Source organism: Primulina eburnea, chromosome 1, assembly GCF_022965805.1.
Source record: "Primulina eburnea isolate SZY01 chromosome 1, ASM2296580v1, whole genome shotgun sequence".
NCBI lineage: Eukaryota > Viridiplantae > Streptophyta > Magnoliopsida > Lamiales > Gesneriaceae > Primulina > Primulina eburnea.
This window is the reverse complement of record NC_133101.1, coordinates 48,283,697-48,303,261: the sequence shown is the minus strand read 5'-3', so window position 1 is coordinate 48,303,261 and position 19,565 is coordinate 48,283,697. Positions and strand designations below refer to the sequence as shown.

General features: G+C 35.8%; 1 protein-coding gene across 2 annotated transcripts; it reads right to left on the bottom strand.

Moving 5' to 3' along the window:
- Window positions 1-4,611: 4,611 nt before the first annotated feature.
- LOC140812258 (uncharacterized) lies at window positions 4,612-7,167 on the bottom strand. 2 transcript variants are annotated; one of them, XM_073170491.1, is made up of 6 exons: window positions 6,913-7,167; window positions 6,217-6,465; window positions 5,940-6,116; window positions 5,678-5,784; window positions 5,179-5,399; window positions 4,612-5,075 (listed from the first exon to the last, which is right to left on the bottom strand). In XM_073170491.1, the coding sequence occupies exons 1-6, from the start codon at window positions 7,069-7,071 to the stop codon at window positions 4,690-4,692; spliced, it is 1,299 nt and encodes a 432-aa protein (XP_073026592.1). In that variant the 5' UTR covers window positions 7,072-7,167; the 3' UTR covers window positions 4,612-4,689. The 2 variants fall into 2 exon arrangements, with proteins under 2 accessions (XP_073026592.1, XP_073026599.1); XM_073170498.1 differs by having other exon boundaries at window positions 4,612-4,850.
- Window positions 7,168-19,565: the final 12,398 nt, after the last annotated feature.

Sequence of the window (19,565 nt, the reverse complement as noted above, 5' to 3'; positions counted from 1 at the left end):
TATCAGACATAAATTCTCTACCAACTTGTGAGTCTTGTCTAAAAGGAAAAATGACTAAAACTCCATTCAATGGAAACGTGGAACGTGCGCATGGTATACTGGATTTGATCCACTCGGACGTTTTTGGCCCGCTAAGTGTTAGCACAAAAGTTGGGCATTCCTACTTCATTACCTTTACTGATGACCATTCGAGGTATGGGTACGTTTATTTGATGAAACACAAATCTGAAGCATTTGAAAATTTCAAAGAATTCAGATTTGAAGTAGAAAATCTGCTAGAAAGAAGTATTAAGGCACTTCGATCTGATTGAGGTGGAGAATACTTAAGTGCTGAATTTTTGGGTTATCTAAAAGAGAATGAGATTCTCTCACAGTGGACTCCACCAGCAACACCACAATTGAATGGTGTTTCTGAACGTCGAAATCGAACCTTGATGGACATGGTTCGATCTATGATGGGATTCAATGAATTGTCTATATCGTTTTGGGGCTTTGCGCTTGAAACTGCGGCAATGTTGTTGAATAATGTCCATAAAAAGCAGTGGATAAAACACCATATGAGATATGGATGGGAAAAACTCCCAAATATTCTTACATGAGAATATGGGGATGTCCTGCTTACGTGAAGCAGATAGTGGGAGACAAATTAGATAGTAGATCCACTTTGTGCTACTTTGTAGGATATCCAAAGAATTCTGTTAGATATTATTTCTATCATCCCAATGAAGCAAAAGTGTTTGTTTCAAGAAATGCCACCTTTTTGGAAAGGGAATTTTTATTAGATAGAAAAGGCAAGATGATAGAACTTGAAGAAATTAAAGATACTCCCTCAACTATAGAAGTTGAACCCATTTCCCAAGAACCAGTAGTTGAAGTACAAGCTTCTAGAAGGTCTGATAAGGTTATTAGACCACCTGCAAGATATACAATTCTTCATGAACAAGGCCATGATGAGTCTTGTGTTGGATGTGATCCAATGAATTTTAAAGAAGCAATATCTGACACTGATTCAACCAGATGGCTTGAAGCCATGCAGTCAGAAATGGACTCTATGTATTCGAACCAAGTCTGGACATTAGTGGATCCACCTGAGGGAATCGTTCCCATAGGATGCAAATGGATCTACAAAAGAAAGCTTGGGGCGGAAGGGAAGGTAATGACCTTCAAAGCAAGACTGGTTGCAAAAGATTATACTCAAAGGCAAGGAATTGACTATGAGGAAACTTTTTAACCAGTTGCTAAGTTCAAGTCCATTAGAATGCTACTAGGCATAGCAGCATGGTATGATTATGAGATATGGCAAATGGATGTAAAGACTGCTTTCCTCAATGGAGACATCAAAGAAGAAATTTATATGTCTCAACCTGAGGGATACACATCAGTAGGAAGTGAGCATAAGGTATGCAAACTTCAGAGATCAATATATGGTCTCAAGCAGGCATCAAGGAGTTGGAACCTCAGATTTGATAGCACTATCAAAGAGTTTGGTTTTGCTAAGAATCCTGAGGAACCGTGTGTGTACAAGAAAGTTAGTGGGAGTGCAGTGACATTCCTAGTACTTTATGTTGATGATATCCTGCTAATTGGGAATGATGTAGGATTACTGCAATCAACTAAAGTATGGTTAGTCAGTAAATTCTCCATGAAAGACATGGGTGAAGCATCCTACGTATTGGGAATACAAATCTATAGAGATAGATCAAAGAGGATGCTCGGACTCACCCAAGCCACCTATATCGATACCATTATAAAACGATTCTCTGTGGAAGAGTCCAAGAGAGGATACTTACCAATGTGTCATGGTATTACTCTACTAAAGCTGTGTGTCCCAAAACTGATGAAGAGATAGAGATGATGACACGTATTCCATATGCGTCAGCTATTGGTAGTATTATATATGGTATGATATCGACTCGTCCTAATATTGCTTACGCTTTGAGTGTTACAAGCAGATATCAGGCGAACCCTGGTCCAATGCATTGGAAGGCCGTGAAAGACATTCTTAAGTACTTGAAATGGACTAAGAACTTGTTCATGGTCTGTGGGGGTGGAGAATTAAAATTGGAAGGCTACACTGATTCTAGCTTCCAATGTGATGTAGATGATTTGAAATCGACCTCTGGTTTTGTATTCATACTTAATGGTGCGGCTGTCTCTTGGAAAAGTTCCAAGCAAGACACCGTTGCGGATTCCACCAGTGAAGCTGAGTACATTGCTGCATCTGCTGCAGCGAAAGAGGCAGTTTGGATGAGGAATTTTGTCCAAGAGTTGGGCGTTATTCCTAATGGAGTTGATCCAGTCCCGGTGTACTGCGACAACACTGGTGCCGTTGCGCAAGCAAAGGAACCGAGGTCTCATCAGCGATCCAAACATGTACTGAGGAAATTCCACATCATCTGGGAGATTGTGGGAAGGGGAGACATATCAGTCGAAAGAGTCCCCTCTGCAGATAACGTTCCCGATCCACTTACGAAGCCCTTGCCAGGACCATTGTTTGAGAAGTATCGCGAAGCAATGGGATTAAAGTTTATGGGTAGTGGCTCTAGGGTAAATGGGAGATTGTTAGAGTAGATGCCCTACAAGTCAACTGTTGACTGAGGATTTTATTGACTCAAGTGTAATAAACAATCTTTATTTTAATATAATTCATTATTTCATGGTTTGTTATTTCTTTATCTGTATACCCATGTGAACAACATAGATAAAGACCTTGATTATACTTTAATACAAATGAATCGTAATTCGATGTTGAAACTCGTTTGTAATCATTGTATGATCTAAATATGTTCCTAATCGATTTAGCCGCATAAAACGTGGATAAAGGTCGCTTGAGCTCGAGACTAGCATCTGTGATGTTGTGTACTGTGTTTCTTAGTGAGGGCATAGAGATGTCCAAACATGCAGATGGGTAGTCATATGATGATTATACCGAACAACCCTCCCTCGGACTTTCCAAGTGGTTATCATTCATCGAGAGGATAAGTTCGTGGTTATGATTGTACACCATTAGTCCTTATGACCCGGGACAACACTGAGGCTCTATATGCTAGGGCTGTGCTTTGACTCGTTTACCGGCTCCAGGAGAGTCATCAGGTGGCGAGGTCGGGTATAGTTGCGACACATATAGGAACCAGTGAATTATAGTTGGGAATTCACCGCTCACCTGTGGGTGTGGATATCCTATGTGATCTGATGAAATAATAGTGCATGAAATCTCTGGCCAGAGTATGAGATGTACGTTGGAGAAGGAGTTCTCCAATAGTACATGCGATGCCAGTTATCACATAGTTATCAAATTAATATGCAACCCTCGATGAACCAATGGTTGCAGATTTGATCGGGATATATGAGATGAAAGGACCGTACTGTACGTTAATCATAATCGACTGGTTCTTGCAGGCACTATCAGTGATACCTAGGGGATCATGGGGCGATGCTACTAGACGCTCTTACCATGATCTGATGGGTGCAATCAGAAATGAGTTCTGACATTCTTGATCAAGGTGTTGATGAAAATAATGGGGCTAACTAGGGTAAACCCGAATAAAGGATTCTGTCCTGAATCACAATGAGTTGTGAACCCACGGCTAGTTGTATCCCTGAACCATTGAGGGTTACACAAGTACTGGATTGTTTGTTACCGTTGAGAGAATAAATTCAAGGAGTTGAATTTATTATAATTAAATTTTGAGAGAATAAATTCAAGGAGTTGAATTTATAAAATTTGAGAATTTAATTTATTAAACTCAAATGTTGGGTTTATTAGATATTAAATTTTGGAGGTAATATAAATTCAAAGAGTTCAATTTATAATTTAAATAATAAATTCAAATGTTGAATTTATAATTAATTTAATTAATTAAGCTCAAAAGTTGAGTTGATTAATTAATAAATTAAATATGATAGATAATATGTTTAATGGGTTTGTAGGGGTACATGTCCAACATATTAAATAATTAAAGTTTTAATGGGCTTTGATTAAATTAATTACACTAGTTGGACTAGCCCAATTAATCAAATCAAGCCCATTAATGTTAATTATGTAATTAGGCTATTATTTACTTATAAATATACATGCAAAGTAAAACCCTAGCCGTCATTCCCCACCCATTTTCGAGAACCCTACTTCCAAACAAAGGAAATTTCGGCCACCTTGATTCACTTTCCAAGGTTGAGCCGCCTCTCGTTTTAGTCTCCAACGTAAAATGTCTTCCAAATTTTCTAGTGCAATTTGGAAGAGGAACATACCATCTAGTCATGGACTTGATAGGAGGATCAAACAAGGATTCCCTTGAAGAAAGTTTGTAGGGAATCAACAAGAGCTAATCCGTTTATACCGGATTAGTTGGAGCCACGTGATTAATTCACAAAGATATAATTTCTAACATCCTATGTATGTTTATTCGTTAAAATCATACGAGCGTCCAAAGCAAATCAAATTTTGATTGTCAAAATAAATAAAAAAATTTAAAACTTCCGATGCGTTTGGGCGTGTAGAAATCCGGATCCAACATGCGTGTCATCAAAAGACCATCTTTATGGTAGTCTTATACTATAAGATGGTGTAAATTTATGTATACGTACGTAAGAGTTCTACATGCATGTTTCAAAAAAGAGTTCTACATGCATCCAACTGGTCAGTCTCCTGCCCTACCATGAATATGCTTCGTTAGGAGCTTGAGATGGCAATCACTCAAGGTTGTTGTCCGTAACATCGCAAGCCATGCATGTTTCTATCAGATTGTTGTTGTAAAGCTGCACACTGCTTGGATTAATATACGATTGAATCATGGCCTCCACTTCTGCATCTAGGGTTCCCTCATTTGAGCGTGGAACTTGACCCTTATTCCCTAATAAATCGATGTCGGAATTGTCTAATTTTGAATTATGTGTTCCATAATCTTGATAACTCATGAGTAGCTGCTCATGGCCTTGTGTTATCAAGTTGATATACACTTGCCATTGATTCAGCACTCGAACTGGTTCTTGGATACCAGCATTTCCCTCTGGAAGATCTTGCCCTAGATCCCAAAGCGTTGTATTATTGTCCGCTGATTGAGAAGGGTAATTCATAGCTATAACAACACATTAGAAGAGAAAATTGGTGCCAAGTTAATTCATACATGTGTTGTCGCAACTTATGCTTTGAAACTGAATAATGTAGTGAACGATACATACCTGGAACTGTTGAATTTGCAGATGGTCGAATAAATGTGGATTCGAATCCCAATCGACTTCCGTTTAAACTGAGGGAATGTTGTGGTGGATTTGTATCGAAAAAAGGGCATTCTTGGTGTGGGAATGGTAGCTGGTTTAAAGCAGAGAGTCGTTCATCACACTTCAAAAGTTGTTCGTAGTGTTTATCAAGGAGTCCGGGAGGGAATACCACCAAATGCCTCCTGCAAAATAAGGGAAGGTGAAATAGAAGTGATAATCATCTGTTCTCCAAGTCTGATGACATTAATGAGAAATTAATTTACAGTTTTCTATATATTCGATTATGAGCAATTTGGATATAATAAAAACGTGCTGATAGGATGTGATAGATCTAACGCCAATCATTGTCCAAAAAAATTCTTTCATGTGAGGTCAAACGTACTGACCCAACGTGTTGAATTTTGAATAAACTATATATATAGATAAATCTAATATATATATAAAATAATATCTACGATACCTTGTGATGGTAGCTTGACCTCCAGTGAAATCAGACACGCGTGCCCAAGAGGTATGCCTTCTGGGTTGAGGATTGTTCTCTCTATAGAACGAAGGCGGTTTATTCAACTACATGAACAAAAAAGGTCAAGTTAATTCAATATTGTAAACATATATAAAACATAGAGTAGAACAATATATGAAGTCTCTTCAATTTAAAGTATCACTCGATGGTTATGAATCTGATATAAGGTCATATAGTCAGACTAGCAAAAAGGTTAAACCTGGATTTCCAAAATCCCTGGTTGATCAGTCTCCGACACAACGGCCCTAATGGCCATGATATCGGACCATACTATTTCGATCTTACTTTTCAATATTCCATCCAGAATCTCCCACACCATTCTACGCTTGGCATAGTAAAATTTGACAGTCAAATCACCTCCATTTGAACTGTGTTTCTGGAGACATGCATTTAAAGTATACATATCAGAGTAATAGGGAATCAAGATATATTTTTTATTAACTTGAAATATAATTCAAGAAAGGGCTTATATGCACCTGCCAAGATCCGATTTTTAAGAGATCCACAGCCAAATTCGAAGCTTTTATTTTTCGTTGAGAAGACCCCGAGGCATCAAATCTTGTTTTACGCCTATTATTAAGGTATAAACCCTGGATTTGATGATATGAAAAATGTACTTGTTCCCCTTCACACAACTTTTTATTCACCAAATCCAGAAAAGGATCTGATATCTCAAGTTTTAACCCAATAAGGCTTGATTCTGTGCATCCTGCGAAATCTCCATTCTGCAGAAATACAAGATTTTAATGACATTAAACAACGATAAAGTCGAAAGAGAGACAAATTCGTGATTGTGATTACGTCAAGTACTCATGTTCGTGTTTCACTTGATCGATCGAAAACGATACTGAATTGTATATTAGCTATAACTAGACATGTACACGAAATGGATACAGGCGAATCAAAAACTAAATTTTTTCATGTATATAGGGAACATAATTCATTTGTATTTTATGCGTTGTAGACGGAAAAACAAACAACAAAAATGGCGTACCCTACACAAGATCTGATACACCAAAACCCAAACAGAAATATCGCATGCAAATCATCTAACCCAACTTTTCGCTTATCCGGAGTTTTTTCATGCAACACAAAACTGAAAAAACCGATGACCAAACAAAAACAAAAAAGAGTTTTTAGAAGACAAGGGAAGTGAAAAAAAAAAAAGAAACCTGAAAATTTACAAACTCTGGTGAAACCCTAGCTATCTTCGAAGCAGATGATACATCAAAACTCTGATCAAATCCACCTTCAAGAAGCTTACGTTTTCCAGATTCCGAGCATCGATTCCTCTGGAAATCCTGGAAGAAAATCATGTTGTTGTCACTCATAATTTCGCACCAACGGGTACCTTTTCTTGTTGGAATTCGATTATTTTTTCACAATCTAATTTATCGTCTTCCAACTGGGAAAAAAGTTTCAAATTAAATAGGCGCTCAGTCCCTTTGAATATTTGTTGTTTTTAGAGATAATGTGTACAGAGAAGGGAGGCTTAAAAATAGGAGCAAATTATAATAAATAAGTTAGTTCCCACATGTCTCGATAATCGGGCTTGTAGCTTAAAAGATTCCAAACTTCTTCGGGGTGAATCTATAAGTTGGTTACGGCGCAAACACGTATATATGAGAATCTTTATAAAAAAAATTGGGAATTCATTAAATATTTAAAAAATTTAGTTTTTATATTCTAACTTTATTTATTTAATTTTTTTCTTTAATTATATTTTGACCCAGAAAATAATTAATGACGTTTTTGATAATAAGTCAACCGTTAATTGGACCAAAATAATCGGAAATTACAAATTTGTGAACCAACACTAAACATTGATTAATTAATATACTAAAATAAATCAAAATATAACTAATTATATACTAGACCAAAAAATTTATTTTTCCAAATATTTAGTTGTTCTCTGGTGTAGAAGAGCTCAATCATTTTAGAACTTAGAACTAGGACAGGTTCATGGTTATATACTTATATAATATGGAAATTTTTATTGATGGTTTGTTAGTGTCTTTTCTCATTGCAAAATCATTTGAATAATTTTCATTAAATATTTCGGGATTTCAGTCAAACAATGACGATACCCAATTTAGTAAATGAGATAAAAGGAAATCATGCAAATTTTACATTCACTCCTCAAAAAATTTCTAAAAAGCGTAAAGCGTAGTAAGCGGCGAGGTCAAGTTTCAAGATTTACAAGCTTAAGCGGGTTTAGTACGAGATTAAGCGTGGGAAAAATATTTTTTTGTTTTATTATAATTTTAATTATATCATGTAAACAAATAGATCAAAAATCACATAAACATACAAAATTTAAGAATAAACATATAAATTTTAGAACTTTATCAAAAGTAACCATTAAAAGACATTTAGGCATCTTTAAGGTTTTTTTTAAAAAAAATCATATTATTAAAAAAAATTTAATATAAAAAATAAAATTTAACTTAAAATTTTATATAAAAAAACTCGCACTTAATCACTTTTTTTACGCTTTATTCTATCCTTTTCACGTTTAATGTAATTGATCACTAATAGTTTTCATTTAAATAGAATACTAATAATAATATAATCCTAATCACATATTAATCTTGTCCTTCATAAAAAATAATTTATTTTATTAATAAAACTCATTATATTTAGTTTCAAATCATATTTCTTTAAAATAAACGGTATATTATATTATGTTAATATATATCAAATTAAATTTTTTACGTGAATGAGTGTATTATTGACATGGAATAAATTTTAAAAATAAAAAATATTTGAGTAATTTCATTTATTAAAAATTTAGAACAAATTGTTAGAGTATGTGTGCGTCGAGCCAAGTTTTGGCTGAGGGTTCACATTGAAACTCTATGTATAAACACTCTTTATTTTAATAATATTTGAAATTATTGTTTTGGCATATCTTTATCTGTATACACATGCTTGTTGTATATATAAAGTCCTTGAATATACAAGTAGTAGAATGAATATGAGATGCTCATATGATGAGTATCAGGAAACTCATATTTGAGATACTGTATATTCTAACATTTCTTGGTCGATTCAGCCGTCGCTAAGAAGGATAAAGGCTGCTCGAGTTTGAGATTAGTATCTATGATGTGAGCATCATGTTTCATTGATAGGGGACATTGTGATGTCCGAGCATCTAGATAGGTGTTCCTTGTAGAGTGCACTGAACAACCCTCCATAAAAAAACTTTTCAAGTGGTTCTCACTTATTGACGTCCTAGTTTATGGTTGTACACCATTAGTCCTTATGACCCGGGACAACATTGTGACTTTATATGCTAGCATTGCACTTTGACTTGTTTATCAACTCATATGGGGTCATCAGGTGGTAAGGTTGGGTGTTTTATCGAAACATAGTCTATGCATTGTAGTCGGGGATTCACCGCTTACCTTCGGGTATGGATATCCTATGTGATCTCATGTGTATGTAGTTTGAAATCTCTGATTAGAGTGTTGGTGATAAATAAGAAAGGGGTTTCTTATATTACACCATCGATGCAACTACGACATGACACATAGTATCGATTCTTTGACAACTCTCGATATATTAATAGTTGTCGAATCGGTCGTGATATATGAGATAAATGGACCGTACTTTACGCTAACCATAATAGAATGGTTCTTGCATACACTATCATTTGATACCTAGGAATTATGTAAGCGATGTTGCTAGGCGTTTAACATGATTGGTTGGGTACTATCAGACTTGAGTTCTGACGTTCTTAAAATCAAGGAGTTGATAAGTAAGAATGGAGCAACTTGGATACGCTTATATAAGGGCATGTTTAGTCTCGAATCACATATAGATGTGAACCCACTGCTAGTTGTATCCATTGACTATTGAGGGTCACACAAGTGCTAGCTTTCTAGATCCTGTTGAGAAAAAAATAGTTCAATGTGTTGAACGGATTATAATGAGTTTATAAGAGCAAAGAAAAATAGAAGTATGATTTCTATAAGAGAATTATGGAGAATGTAACTTTTAATTTCTGGAAGTGTTCCTAAATTAAAATTTGGCCAAAATAAATAATTTATTTGGAAATTGTGATTTTTATAAAAATTATTATGGACTTAATTAAATTAATTTAAGAGTTGAATTAATTAAATACTAGTAGACCTAGTAGAGTCCAAATAATTAAAATAATTCAAGTGTTGAATTAATTAAATAACATTGGGTCTTGTAAAGCCAAATAAAAATAATTATTTAACTAGTGGGCTTGAATAAATTCAAGTAAGATTTAATTGATCTCAAATGTGTTTGAGATATTAAAATATTAGTCCATGGGCCTTGTGCATGTTTTTTTTACCTAAACACATGCATGGAAAGGTGAGGAGTTGGGAGACAACTTTTTCAATAAACAAGGCATGTCTCTCAGATGCACTTTAACTTTTTCAAGCACCAAGAAAATTTCTCCCCTTTTCTCTGCTCCAAGCTAATGGCCGAAATTTATCCTTAAAAAATTCTCTCAAATTTTGCTTCTTCGTTTTGATGATGAGAGCATAAACTTCTCAAAGAAAAATGCCCTACTTTTTCTAGTACAATTGTAGAGTGGCTCTTTAAAGCCAGTGGTGGACCTAATTTGAAGGAAAGAGGCCTCTTGAGCAAGGTGTGCTCTTGGAAGCTTGTAGATTTGGTCAACCTTCAAGAGCTAAGTTGTTTACAACTTAGTTGGAGCCAATAATTAATCCTTGTGATTGATAGGTAAAACCTAAACACACTATGCATGATTTCATGTTTGTTATTTGCTATAAACTAAGTTAGGGGTGCTTGGGTTTTGCTATTGAAAATATGAATTTTGAAACCTCCACTGCGCATCCGGGCACGCGTAACCAATACCTTTTCAAGTGGTAGCAAGAGCTTAGGTCACTTTTATGTGTAGCAAATACTTGTTATTATGTTGAGGACTATTTCTAACCGTATGTAATGCCCGAGATTTTATTACCGTAATCTGAGATTAATCTTAAATGATTTATAGACTAATCGAGACGATTATAGACAGAACGAATCAGACCCGGGAAAGTCAAGAAAAGAATTGACAAATGGTGCCAAGTTTTGTCCTCGCGCACATGCGCGATATGTATAGGCGCACATACGCGGAGGAGGCAGAACACTTGGCGCATATGCGCGGCGAGTGGGCGCGCATATGCGCGAGGTGTCCAGTAGCCAAAGTAGAAATCCAGAAGAATTGGCGCACATGCGCGACGGAGTTGCGCACATATGCGCGAGCATGGCAGAAGGTGTGGCGCACATGCGCGGAAGAATGGCGCGCATCTGCGCGAGTGTTGGTTGTCGAGACCAGTAGGTCTCGCGCATATGCGCGGGTTATGTCGCGCATATGCGCGAGTAGTTCGGTGGAAAATTTCGGAGATGACACGTATGATTTGCATGCAACTCGTCCCTTATGCATTATTCAGAAGGAAATGGGAAGCTGGGAGAAACTTTTGATTCGTGAGTTATAATTCAATTTACGAGGTATTCGTCTATCAGATTTTGAATCCGATTTTGGTATCGTGTTCCTAGCAACGCAGGCTACAACTGGACGTAAGTTTTGTTACGTTTAGACAAGATTTGAAATTATGATATTGTCAGAATTGAATATGAATCAGATATGATGTTTCTGCTACCGTAGATATTATAGAATTGAAGTCAGATTAAAGAACAGACTGTTTCTGTAATTGTTATGATTTTCGAAAGATATTGACTGAGATTTCATATCAGACTTGTATTGTTATTGAGATTATGACTGGTATTGTTATTGATTACGAATTCTGATATTATATGTGATGTTTAGACTGATGGGGTTATCGAGACAGTATCGTTATGCCTTTGAAACATCAGTTGATTTAGATTGATCAGATATGATATTGATTGAGATTCATGATTATATTGGTCAGATATTGATCAGATTATGTACTGAGTTGAGTATTGATCAGAACAGATTGTGTATTGAGTTATGTACTGATACGTTGTATTCGATATTGTCATTTCAGATTTGAGATGAACAGAGTTGAATACCAGACTTTGTCTTCGTCAGACAGGGACGACAAAGGTATAATTCATGTGATATCTGGGAAGATACAACTCAAATCAGATTTCATTTGAGTTTCCCAATAAAATCACATACTTGATTATTGTTTATCTTCTAATATGATTATGATTTGTTTATAGACTTTATATTCAAATCTTTTGAAATGAGCATGCTTTGTTTACAGATTGTTATACATTGCATTTGAGATAGGAAAGTTTGACAGATAGTCAGACTTCTAGACGTTCGGTGTATCGTTACGTGGGAGCAGACACCCTCCTATTGTAGATTACTCGATACAGCTCAGACCGAAGTCTAGGAATAAGACGTACAGTCACCCCGATTGGGAGGGTAGGTGACAGCCATTGACGTCTTATTCACACCGGGATCCCTAGAGTTATAGTTGAGTCGAGTCTAGACATGATTTGAGTAGAACTGCATGTGTTTGGAGATGTGGTTTCATAGACTATGAAACCCATGTTTATTGCTTTCGGTATGATAGCATGTTTATATGATTTGATTTGAATTGCATGTTTATCTGATTGGAGCTGCATGCTTATTTTGATTTGATTTCATAGATTATGGAATCTATTGTTTTTAAGTTTATTCATGATAGAACATTTCATGAGTTACTTTATGTATATACATGTTACCATGTTTTATACTGGGATTTAATCTCACCGGAGTTATCCGGCTGTTGTCTTGTTTTGTATGTGTGCATGACAACAGGTGGGGCTGGATCAGGGTCAAGATAGGAAAGAGGCTGGACTAGATAGCGTGGTGATTCCGGACTTACTGTAGACTTGTTTTATTACTTGAACTTAGTAACTAAACCTTAGACTGAGGTTGTACAGTATTGTACTTTTCTACTGAATTGTAGTTGTTATACAGAGATGTATATTATTTAGATTCCATTACCTTCCGCATTTACATTTTAAAAAGAAAAATTTTTAGACCCTGTTTATCAGAACTGATAATTAAATCCCAACGATGATTAAGAAGATGATTAGCGTCCGAGTTCCCACAACAGGTGGTATCAGAGCGATAGATCCTTTAGATTGAGATAGTCAGAACTGATAGATCTTTTAGAATGAGATAGTAGAGGATGAGCGGGGTAGATTGAATTTTCTTCCTTGCATGTGATTGCTAGCATGATGATTATTTCAATGTTGACTTGCATGATGTGTGCTAGCATGATTTATTGCTTTCCCTATTACATGTTGTTTGTTATCTGAGTTGATTGCAGCATGTAATTATTAAGCCTGGATCAGAACCGATTCTAGATCAGAGGTATATGATCAGAGAAGGGCTGAGACAGATTGTATAGATTGTGTACTAATCTGTTTGATATTCAGATATACCGCCTCGAAGAATTTCAGAAAAGGGCAGTACTTCGGCTGAACAGAGAGATGTATCAGAAACTCAGTTAGAAGAAAAGATGAAAGAATTTGAGTTATTACAGCCGTCGGTTCTGAATGGTACCGAGACATCTGAAGACTGTCAGAACTGGTTTAATGATATAAAAATCTTGTTTGATTTACTTGATTGTACAGATGAACAGAGGATTAAAATGGTGCCTTATCAGTTACGAGAAGCCGCCAGGAGTTGGTGGATTACCAGTAGAAGAATGTGGGCACAGAGAGGTACAGTGATGTCGTGGGAAATATTCAGAACTGAATTCTATCGAAGATTTTTCTCAGCTTCGTACCGAGAGGACAAGAAATTAGAGTTTGAGAATTTGAGCCAAGGGCAGCTGACTATTGACCAATATATTGCTAAATTCTCTAATCCTACTGCATTTAGCTCCTCATTTAGCTGGAAATGATGAAGCTGTAGTGAATCAGTTCATCAGAGGGCTGAATTCGGAGGTAGTTGCATTTATGAACTTGCAACGACCTTACCATTTTGCTGACATATTGAGTAGAGCAAAGAGAGCTGAGGCGAGTCTGATTAGACAATTGACAAGGTTGTGTGTGAAGCCACTTCAGGCACAGCAATCCCCTCTTCGATATGATCACGACAGTACGAGTGGGAAGCAAGATTTGCTGAAAGCTCGGAAGAAGCCATTCAAGAAGTTAGGAAGTGGTTCCTCGAGTTCCAGTAATTCTTGTCCGAGCTATACTGGAGTGTATTGCAGGAGTTGCGGAGGGAGACATTTCACCGAGCAATGCCAGGGAGTGACTGGCAGATGTAATATTTGTGGACAGCCAGGACACTTTTCTAAAGTCTGTCCCCAGAAGCGTTCCCGAAGATTGTAGGGAACAGAGTTCAACTGAAAACACAAATCCAGAATTCACAACAGGTACTATTCTTTATGATCTATTGCATATGTATTGATATATACTAATGCATTTGTTAAGAATATCTTTGACTGAGTTGCATGGAAATATGCTGTATCTGTTGGGTTTATATGTACTGTAGTATTGATGTCCTTGCTTGTTGAGGAAATGTTGATATCAGAGATTTCTGTATATATTGTATACTACAGTAAGATGAGAATGAAATAGAAATAGATTATGATGTACTTGTTTTTTCTGATTGGAACGCATTATTGATGTTAATATGCTGAACAAGTACAGACATATGGTAGAATTTTGCCAGAAATGGTAAGAGTTAGATCAGAGATGACTGATCAGTGGAGATACCACGATAAGGATTCTAGATTTAGAATTCCTTTGATATCTATAATGTCTATGACTCGATAAATACAGAAAGGAATAGATAGTATCCTTATGTATTCAGTAGATCTACTGAAATCGAGCCTAGCATTGGCAGATTTGCCAGTGATATACAAGTTGGCTGATGTTTGCCTAGATAAGATTTCAGAATTGAGTTATATCAGAAAGATAAATTTCAGAAATTGAATGGAGATCAGGTATTGTTGTATGCAAGATTCAGTACAGAATGATATTGAATATACAAGATAATACATAACGAATTGAAAGAATTGAATATTTGAAGATTATAGTGAATATTCTGAGAATTAGAATTCTTGTATACAGAAATTGTTCAGATAGGTATTCTGTTTGAAACAGATTGTATTCAGAATAGATGATATCTGATGTTAGTATACTGATTGATTTTGAGACAGTTGATATTGTGATCAGTGACTGATCAGATACCGATATCAGAAAGACCAGAAAGTTCAGAAATGTCAGAATTGTCAGAGATTGATATTATATGAGTTGACAGATTATCTGATATGATTGTGTTTTGAACTGCTTGAGAATGATTGCTTCTAGATCAGTATTTTATACAGATTGTATTGTTTGGGGAGCATATTATATTTGCAGATGATATATATAGCAGTGGATCAGAATGGCATAAAGATCTGATTGATTTGTCAGAATCGATAGTATTGTTAGAACTTACAATCCTATATATTTACTAGATTAGTATAGATTATTGTTATTCTGAATCAGTATTGATACAGATTTTATGAACCGTTGAGAGTATATACAGTTCAGCTTGTATCAGAAATGAATTCAAGAATTTCAGCCGTTCAGAAACGTGATCAGAGTGGTCAGAACCGTATTGCGATAATCAGAGCAGAGTATCGGTCAGAGAAACAGATATGTGATTTTTTGTTTTGTATTAGACCGATTGTGTTATGATATCAGAAGGTTTCAGAGTTGTATAACATAATTGATATTTATATCAGAGCCGAATACCAGGTAGGTAGTTTTCTTTAAATTTTATTATTAACTGATTTGTTTATACCGAATAGTTTGAATCTGAAATTACAGACAGTGTCAGAAATGCATTGTAGTGGATTCAGTATTCATTTTGCTGACTGAGAATGTATGATATTCGAACAGACAGGTATGATATAGATAGATTAAATCAGTTATGGCAGAATTTATGCTGAATTGTTGGCAGAAATTATACTGAAATGACTGAATTGCCAATAAATGAAGACAGAAAGATAGGAATCAGAAGAGTTAGACAGAACTTGTAGATTTCTGATTCGACATGGGGAGTATATTTCGATGAATTTCGTAATGAGATTATCCCAATATTTTCCAGATTGTTATACGAGATGATTGTGATTGACAGTTTGTTCAATCTATATCTGTTAGTTTGTACCAGATCACGGACAAACATGACCAAATGACAAAGATCGATGTCAAAGAAATGGTCAGATTAACTAGAAAATAGCCAGAATGTGCTATCCAGATATGAGAAGATATCCAGGAAGCTGCAGTGCTAGATGCTAGCACCAGTAATATCACAGATTGTCACTGTGTGAGTTATGATATGATGGTATTTATCAGTTTACCAGAGGGGTAATGAGATAGGATCTGATACGGTCAGAGATATGACAAAGAATAAAGATAGCTCAGACCAGACAGAATTATTATGCCAACGTCAGATGGTGACGATTGGTATTTGAAGACAAATATTGAATATATCCGGGAATGGGATAGACAGAAGTGATAACAGCTGATGATGTTGATTTGCTATAAGCTGTGGTTTGGTATATACAGATGTTGTATAACCAGTGTTGTGAGATTGAGATCTCAGAACAGATTCCTTGAGAAGAGTGCTGCTTTGAACTCTGTGTACGTTTCTTCTAATATATCTGAATTGATTACTTATGAGTTCGAGGACGAACTCAGATTTAAGAGGGGGAGAAATGTAATGCTCGAGATTTTATTACCGTAATCTGAGAATAATCTTAAATGATTTATAGACTAATCGAGACGATTATAGACAGAATGAATCAGACCCGGGAAAGTCAAGAAAAGAATTGACAAATGGTGCCAAGTTCTGTCCTCGCGCACATGCGCGATATGTATAGGCGCACATGCGCGGAGGAGGCAGAACACTGGGCGCATATGCGCGGCGAGTGGGCGCGCATATGCGCGAGGTGTCCAGTAGCCAAAGTAGAAATCCAGAAGAATTGGCGCACATGCGCGACGGAGTGGCGCGCATTTGCGCGAGCATGGCAGAAGGTGTGGCGCACATGCGCGGAAGTTGCAACTCGTCCCTTATGCATTATTCAGAAGGAAATGGGAAGCTGGGAGAAACTTTTGATTCGTGAGTTATAATTCAATTTACGAGGAATTCGTCTATCAGATTTTGAATCCGATTTCGGTATCGTGTTCCTAGCAACGCAGGCTACAACTGGACGTAAGTTTTGTTACGTTTAGACAAGGTTTGAAATTATGATATTGTCAGAATTGAATATGAATCAGATATGATGTTTCTGCTACCGTAGATATTATAGAATTGAAGTCAGATTAAAGAACAGACTGTTTCTGTAATTGTTATGATTTTCGAAAGATATTGACTGAGATTTCATATCAGACTTGTATTGTTATTGAGATTATGACTGGTATTGTTATTGATTACGAAGTCTGATATTATATCTGTGATGTTTAGACTGATGGGGTTATCGAGACAGTATCGTTATGCCGTTGAAACATCAGTTGATTTAGATTGATCAGATATGATATTGATTGAGATTCATGATTATATTGGTCAGATATTGATCAGATTATGTACTGAGTTGAGTATTGATCAGCACAGATTGTGTATTGAGTTATATACTGATACGTTGTATTCGATATTGTCATTTCAGATTTGAGATGAACAGAGTTGAATACCAGACTTCGTCTTCGTCAGACAGGGACGACAAAGGTATAATTCATGTGATATCTGGGAAGATACAACTCAAATCAGATTTCATTTGAGTTTCCCAATAAAATCACATACTTGATTATTGTTTATCTTCTGATATGATTATGATTTGTTTATAGACTTTATATTCAAATCTTTTGAAATGAGCATGCTTTGTTTACAGATTGTTATACATTGCATTTGAGATAGGAAAGTTTGACAGATAGTCAGACTTCTAGACGTTCGGTGTATCGTTACGTAGGAGCAGACACCCTCCTATTGTAGATTACTCGATACAGCTCAGACCGAAGTCTATGAATAAGACGTACAGTCACCCCGATTGGGAGGGTAGGTGACAGCCATTGAAGTCTTATTCACACCGGGATCCCTAGAGTTATAGTTGAGTCGAGTCTAGACATGATTTGACTAGAACTGCATGTGTTTGGAGATGTGGTTTCATAGACTATGAAACCCATGTTTATTGCTTTCGGTATGATAGCATGTTTATATGATTTGATTTGAATTGCATGTTTATCTGATTGGAGCTGCATGCTTATTTTGATTTGATTTCATAGATTATGGAATCTATTGTTTTTAAGTTTATTCATGATAGAACATTTCATGAGTTACTTCATGTATATACATGTTACCATGTTTTATACTGGGATTTATTCTCACCGGAGTTATCCGGCTGTTGTCTTGTTTTGTATGTGTGCATGACAACAGGTGGGGCTGAATCAGGGTCAAGATGAGAAAGAGGCTGGACTAGATAGCGTGGTGATTCCGGACTTACTGTAGACTTGTTTTATTACTTGAACTTAGTAACTAAACCTTAGACTGAGGTTGTACAGTATTGTATTTTTCTACTGAATTGTAGTTGTTATACAGAGATGTATATTATTTAGATTCCATTACCTTCCGCATTTACATTTTAAAAAGAAAAATTTTTAGACCCTGTTTATCAGAACTGATAATTAAATCCCAACGATGATTAAGAAGATGAGTAGCGTCCGGGTCCCCACACCGTATGAGAATATTCGACATAACAAATCGAGGGCCGTTGAGGGGCTGTTTTGGGCATATTGTTGCTACCCATTTCGGGCAGCTAAGGCTGCTCGAGGGGCTGCCCATTTCGGGCAGCAAAAGGGGCTGCCCGAAACGCCCCTAAAATTTAAAAAAAAATGTGTTGGCTGGAATCCGTTGACGGAGCTCAGGCCACGACGATGACGATTAGGGTTTCCAAAAGTGTTTTGGAATATCAAAGTTGCATGAGCCTTGAGTTATTGGGTCATTAGATGGTTGACATATTTTGTGAAATTTAAATGAACCAAATAATTTTTGGTGAAAAATGTCTTTTTGGCCCTTAAGTTTAAATTTACTAAATTTGTATATATTTTCTCATAAAATAAATAATTGAAGTTGGACTTTAATTATTTATAGTAAATTGTGATTTACAAGAAAATCGGTTATAAATAAATTAATTAGAAATTGAACAAAGGAGTTTGTTTACTTTGTCGATTTAATTTATAATCGTGGAGATTAGTGATTGGATCAAGATATATAATATTGGATCAATTGATTATTGCGATAATTATTTGATGGTGTATGATATGTGATATTTTGCATGAAAGATGATCAAAAGTCCAAGCCCAATTTGCTAGGTGTATGCTAGTATATTTTTTATTAAATGATTGTACTAATTATTAGTATAGTGGAAGATCAAGATTGGAAGATGATGGGCCTTGATGATTATGAATATCGAAGACATGTAAATATTGGAAGCTTATGTAATTATGCATTTGCATCCCATGCATTCCCTAAGATTGGACATAGGCCCGTGTTTGGCTCACATGGACATTAGTATTCTGGCGACTGATCATCCTTGTTAGTTTATTGTTTATAATATATGCATGATATATTATAAATAATGAGTATGTGCGTAATTATTATTATTATAACAAAGTTTCATGAATCTGGCAAACATACAATCAAACATGGCGAGTTTTTAAATAAAATTAATGATGAGACATTTTCAAAATTACAAAACCCTCATTTTGAGTAAAATTCAAAATTAATATCAAGCACGAAAAGGAGAATTATAAAGGTATTTATAATTTCCATGTCTTCCATCGACAATAGAGTGCTCAGTGCTTGGCTCAT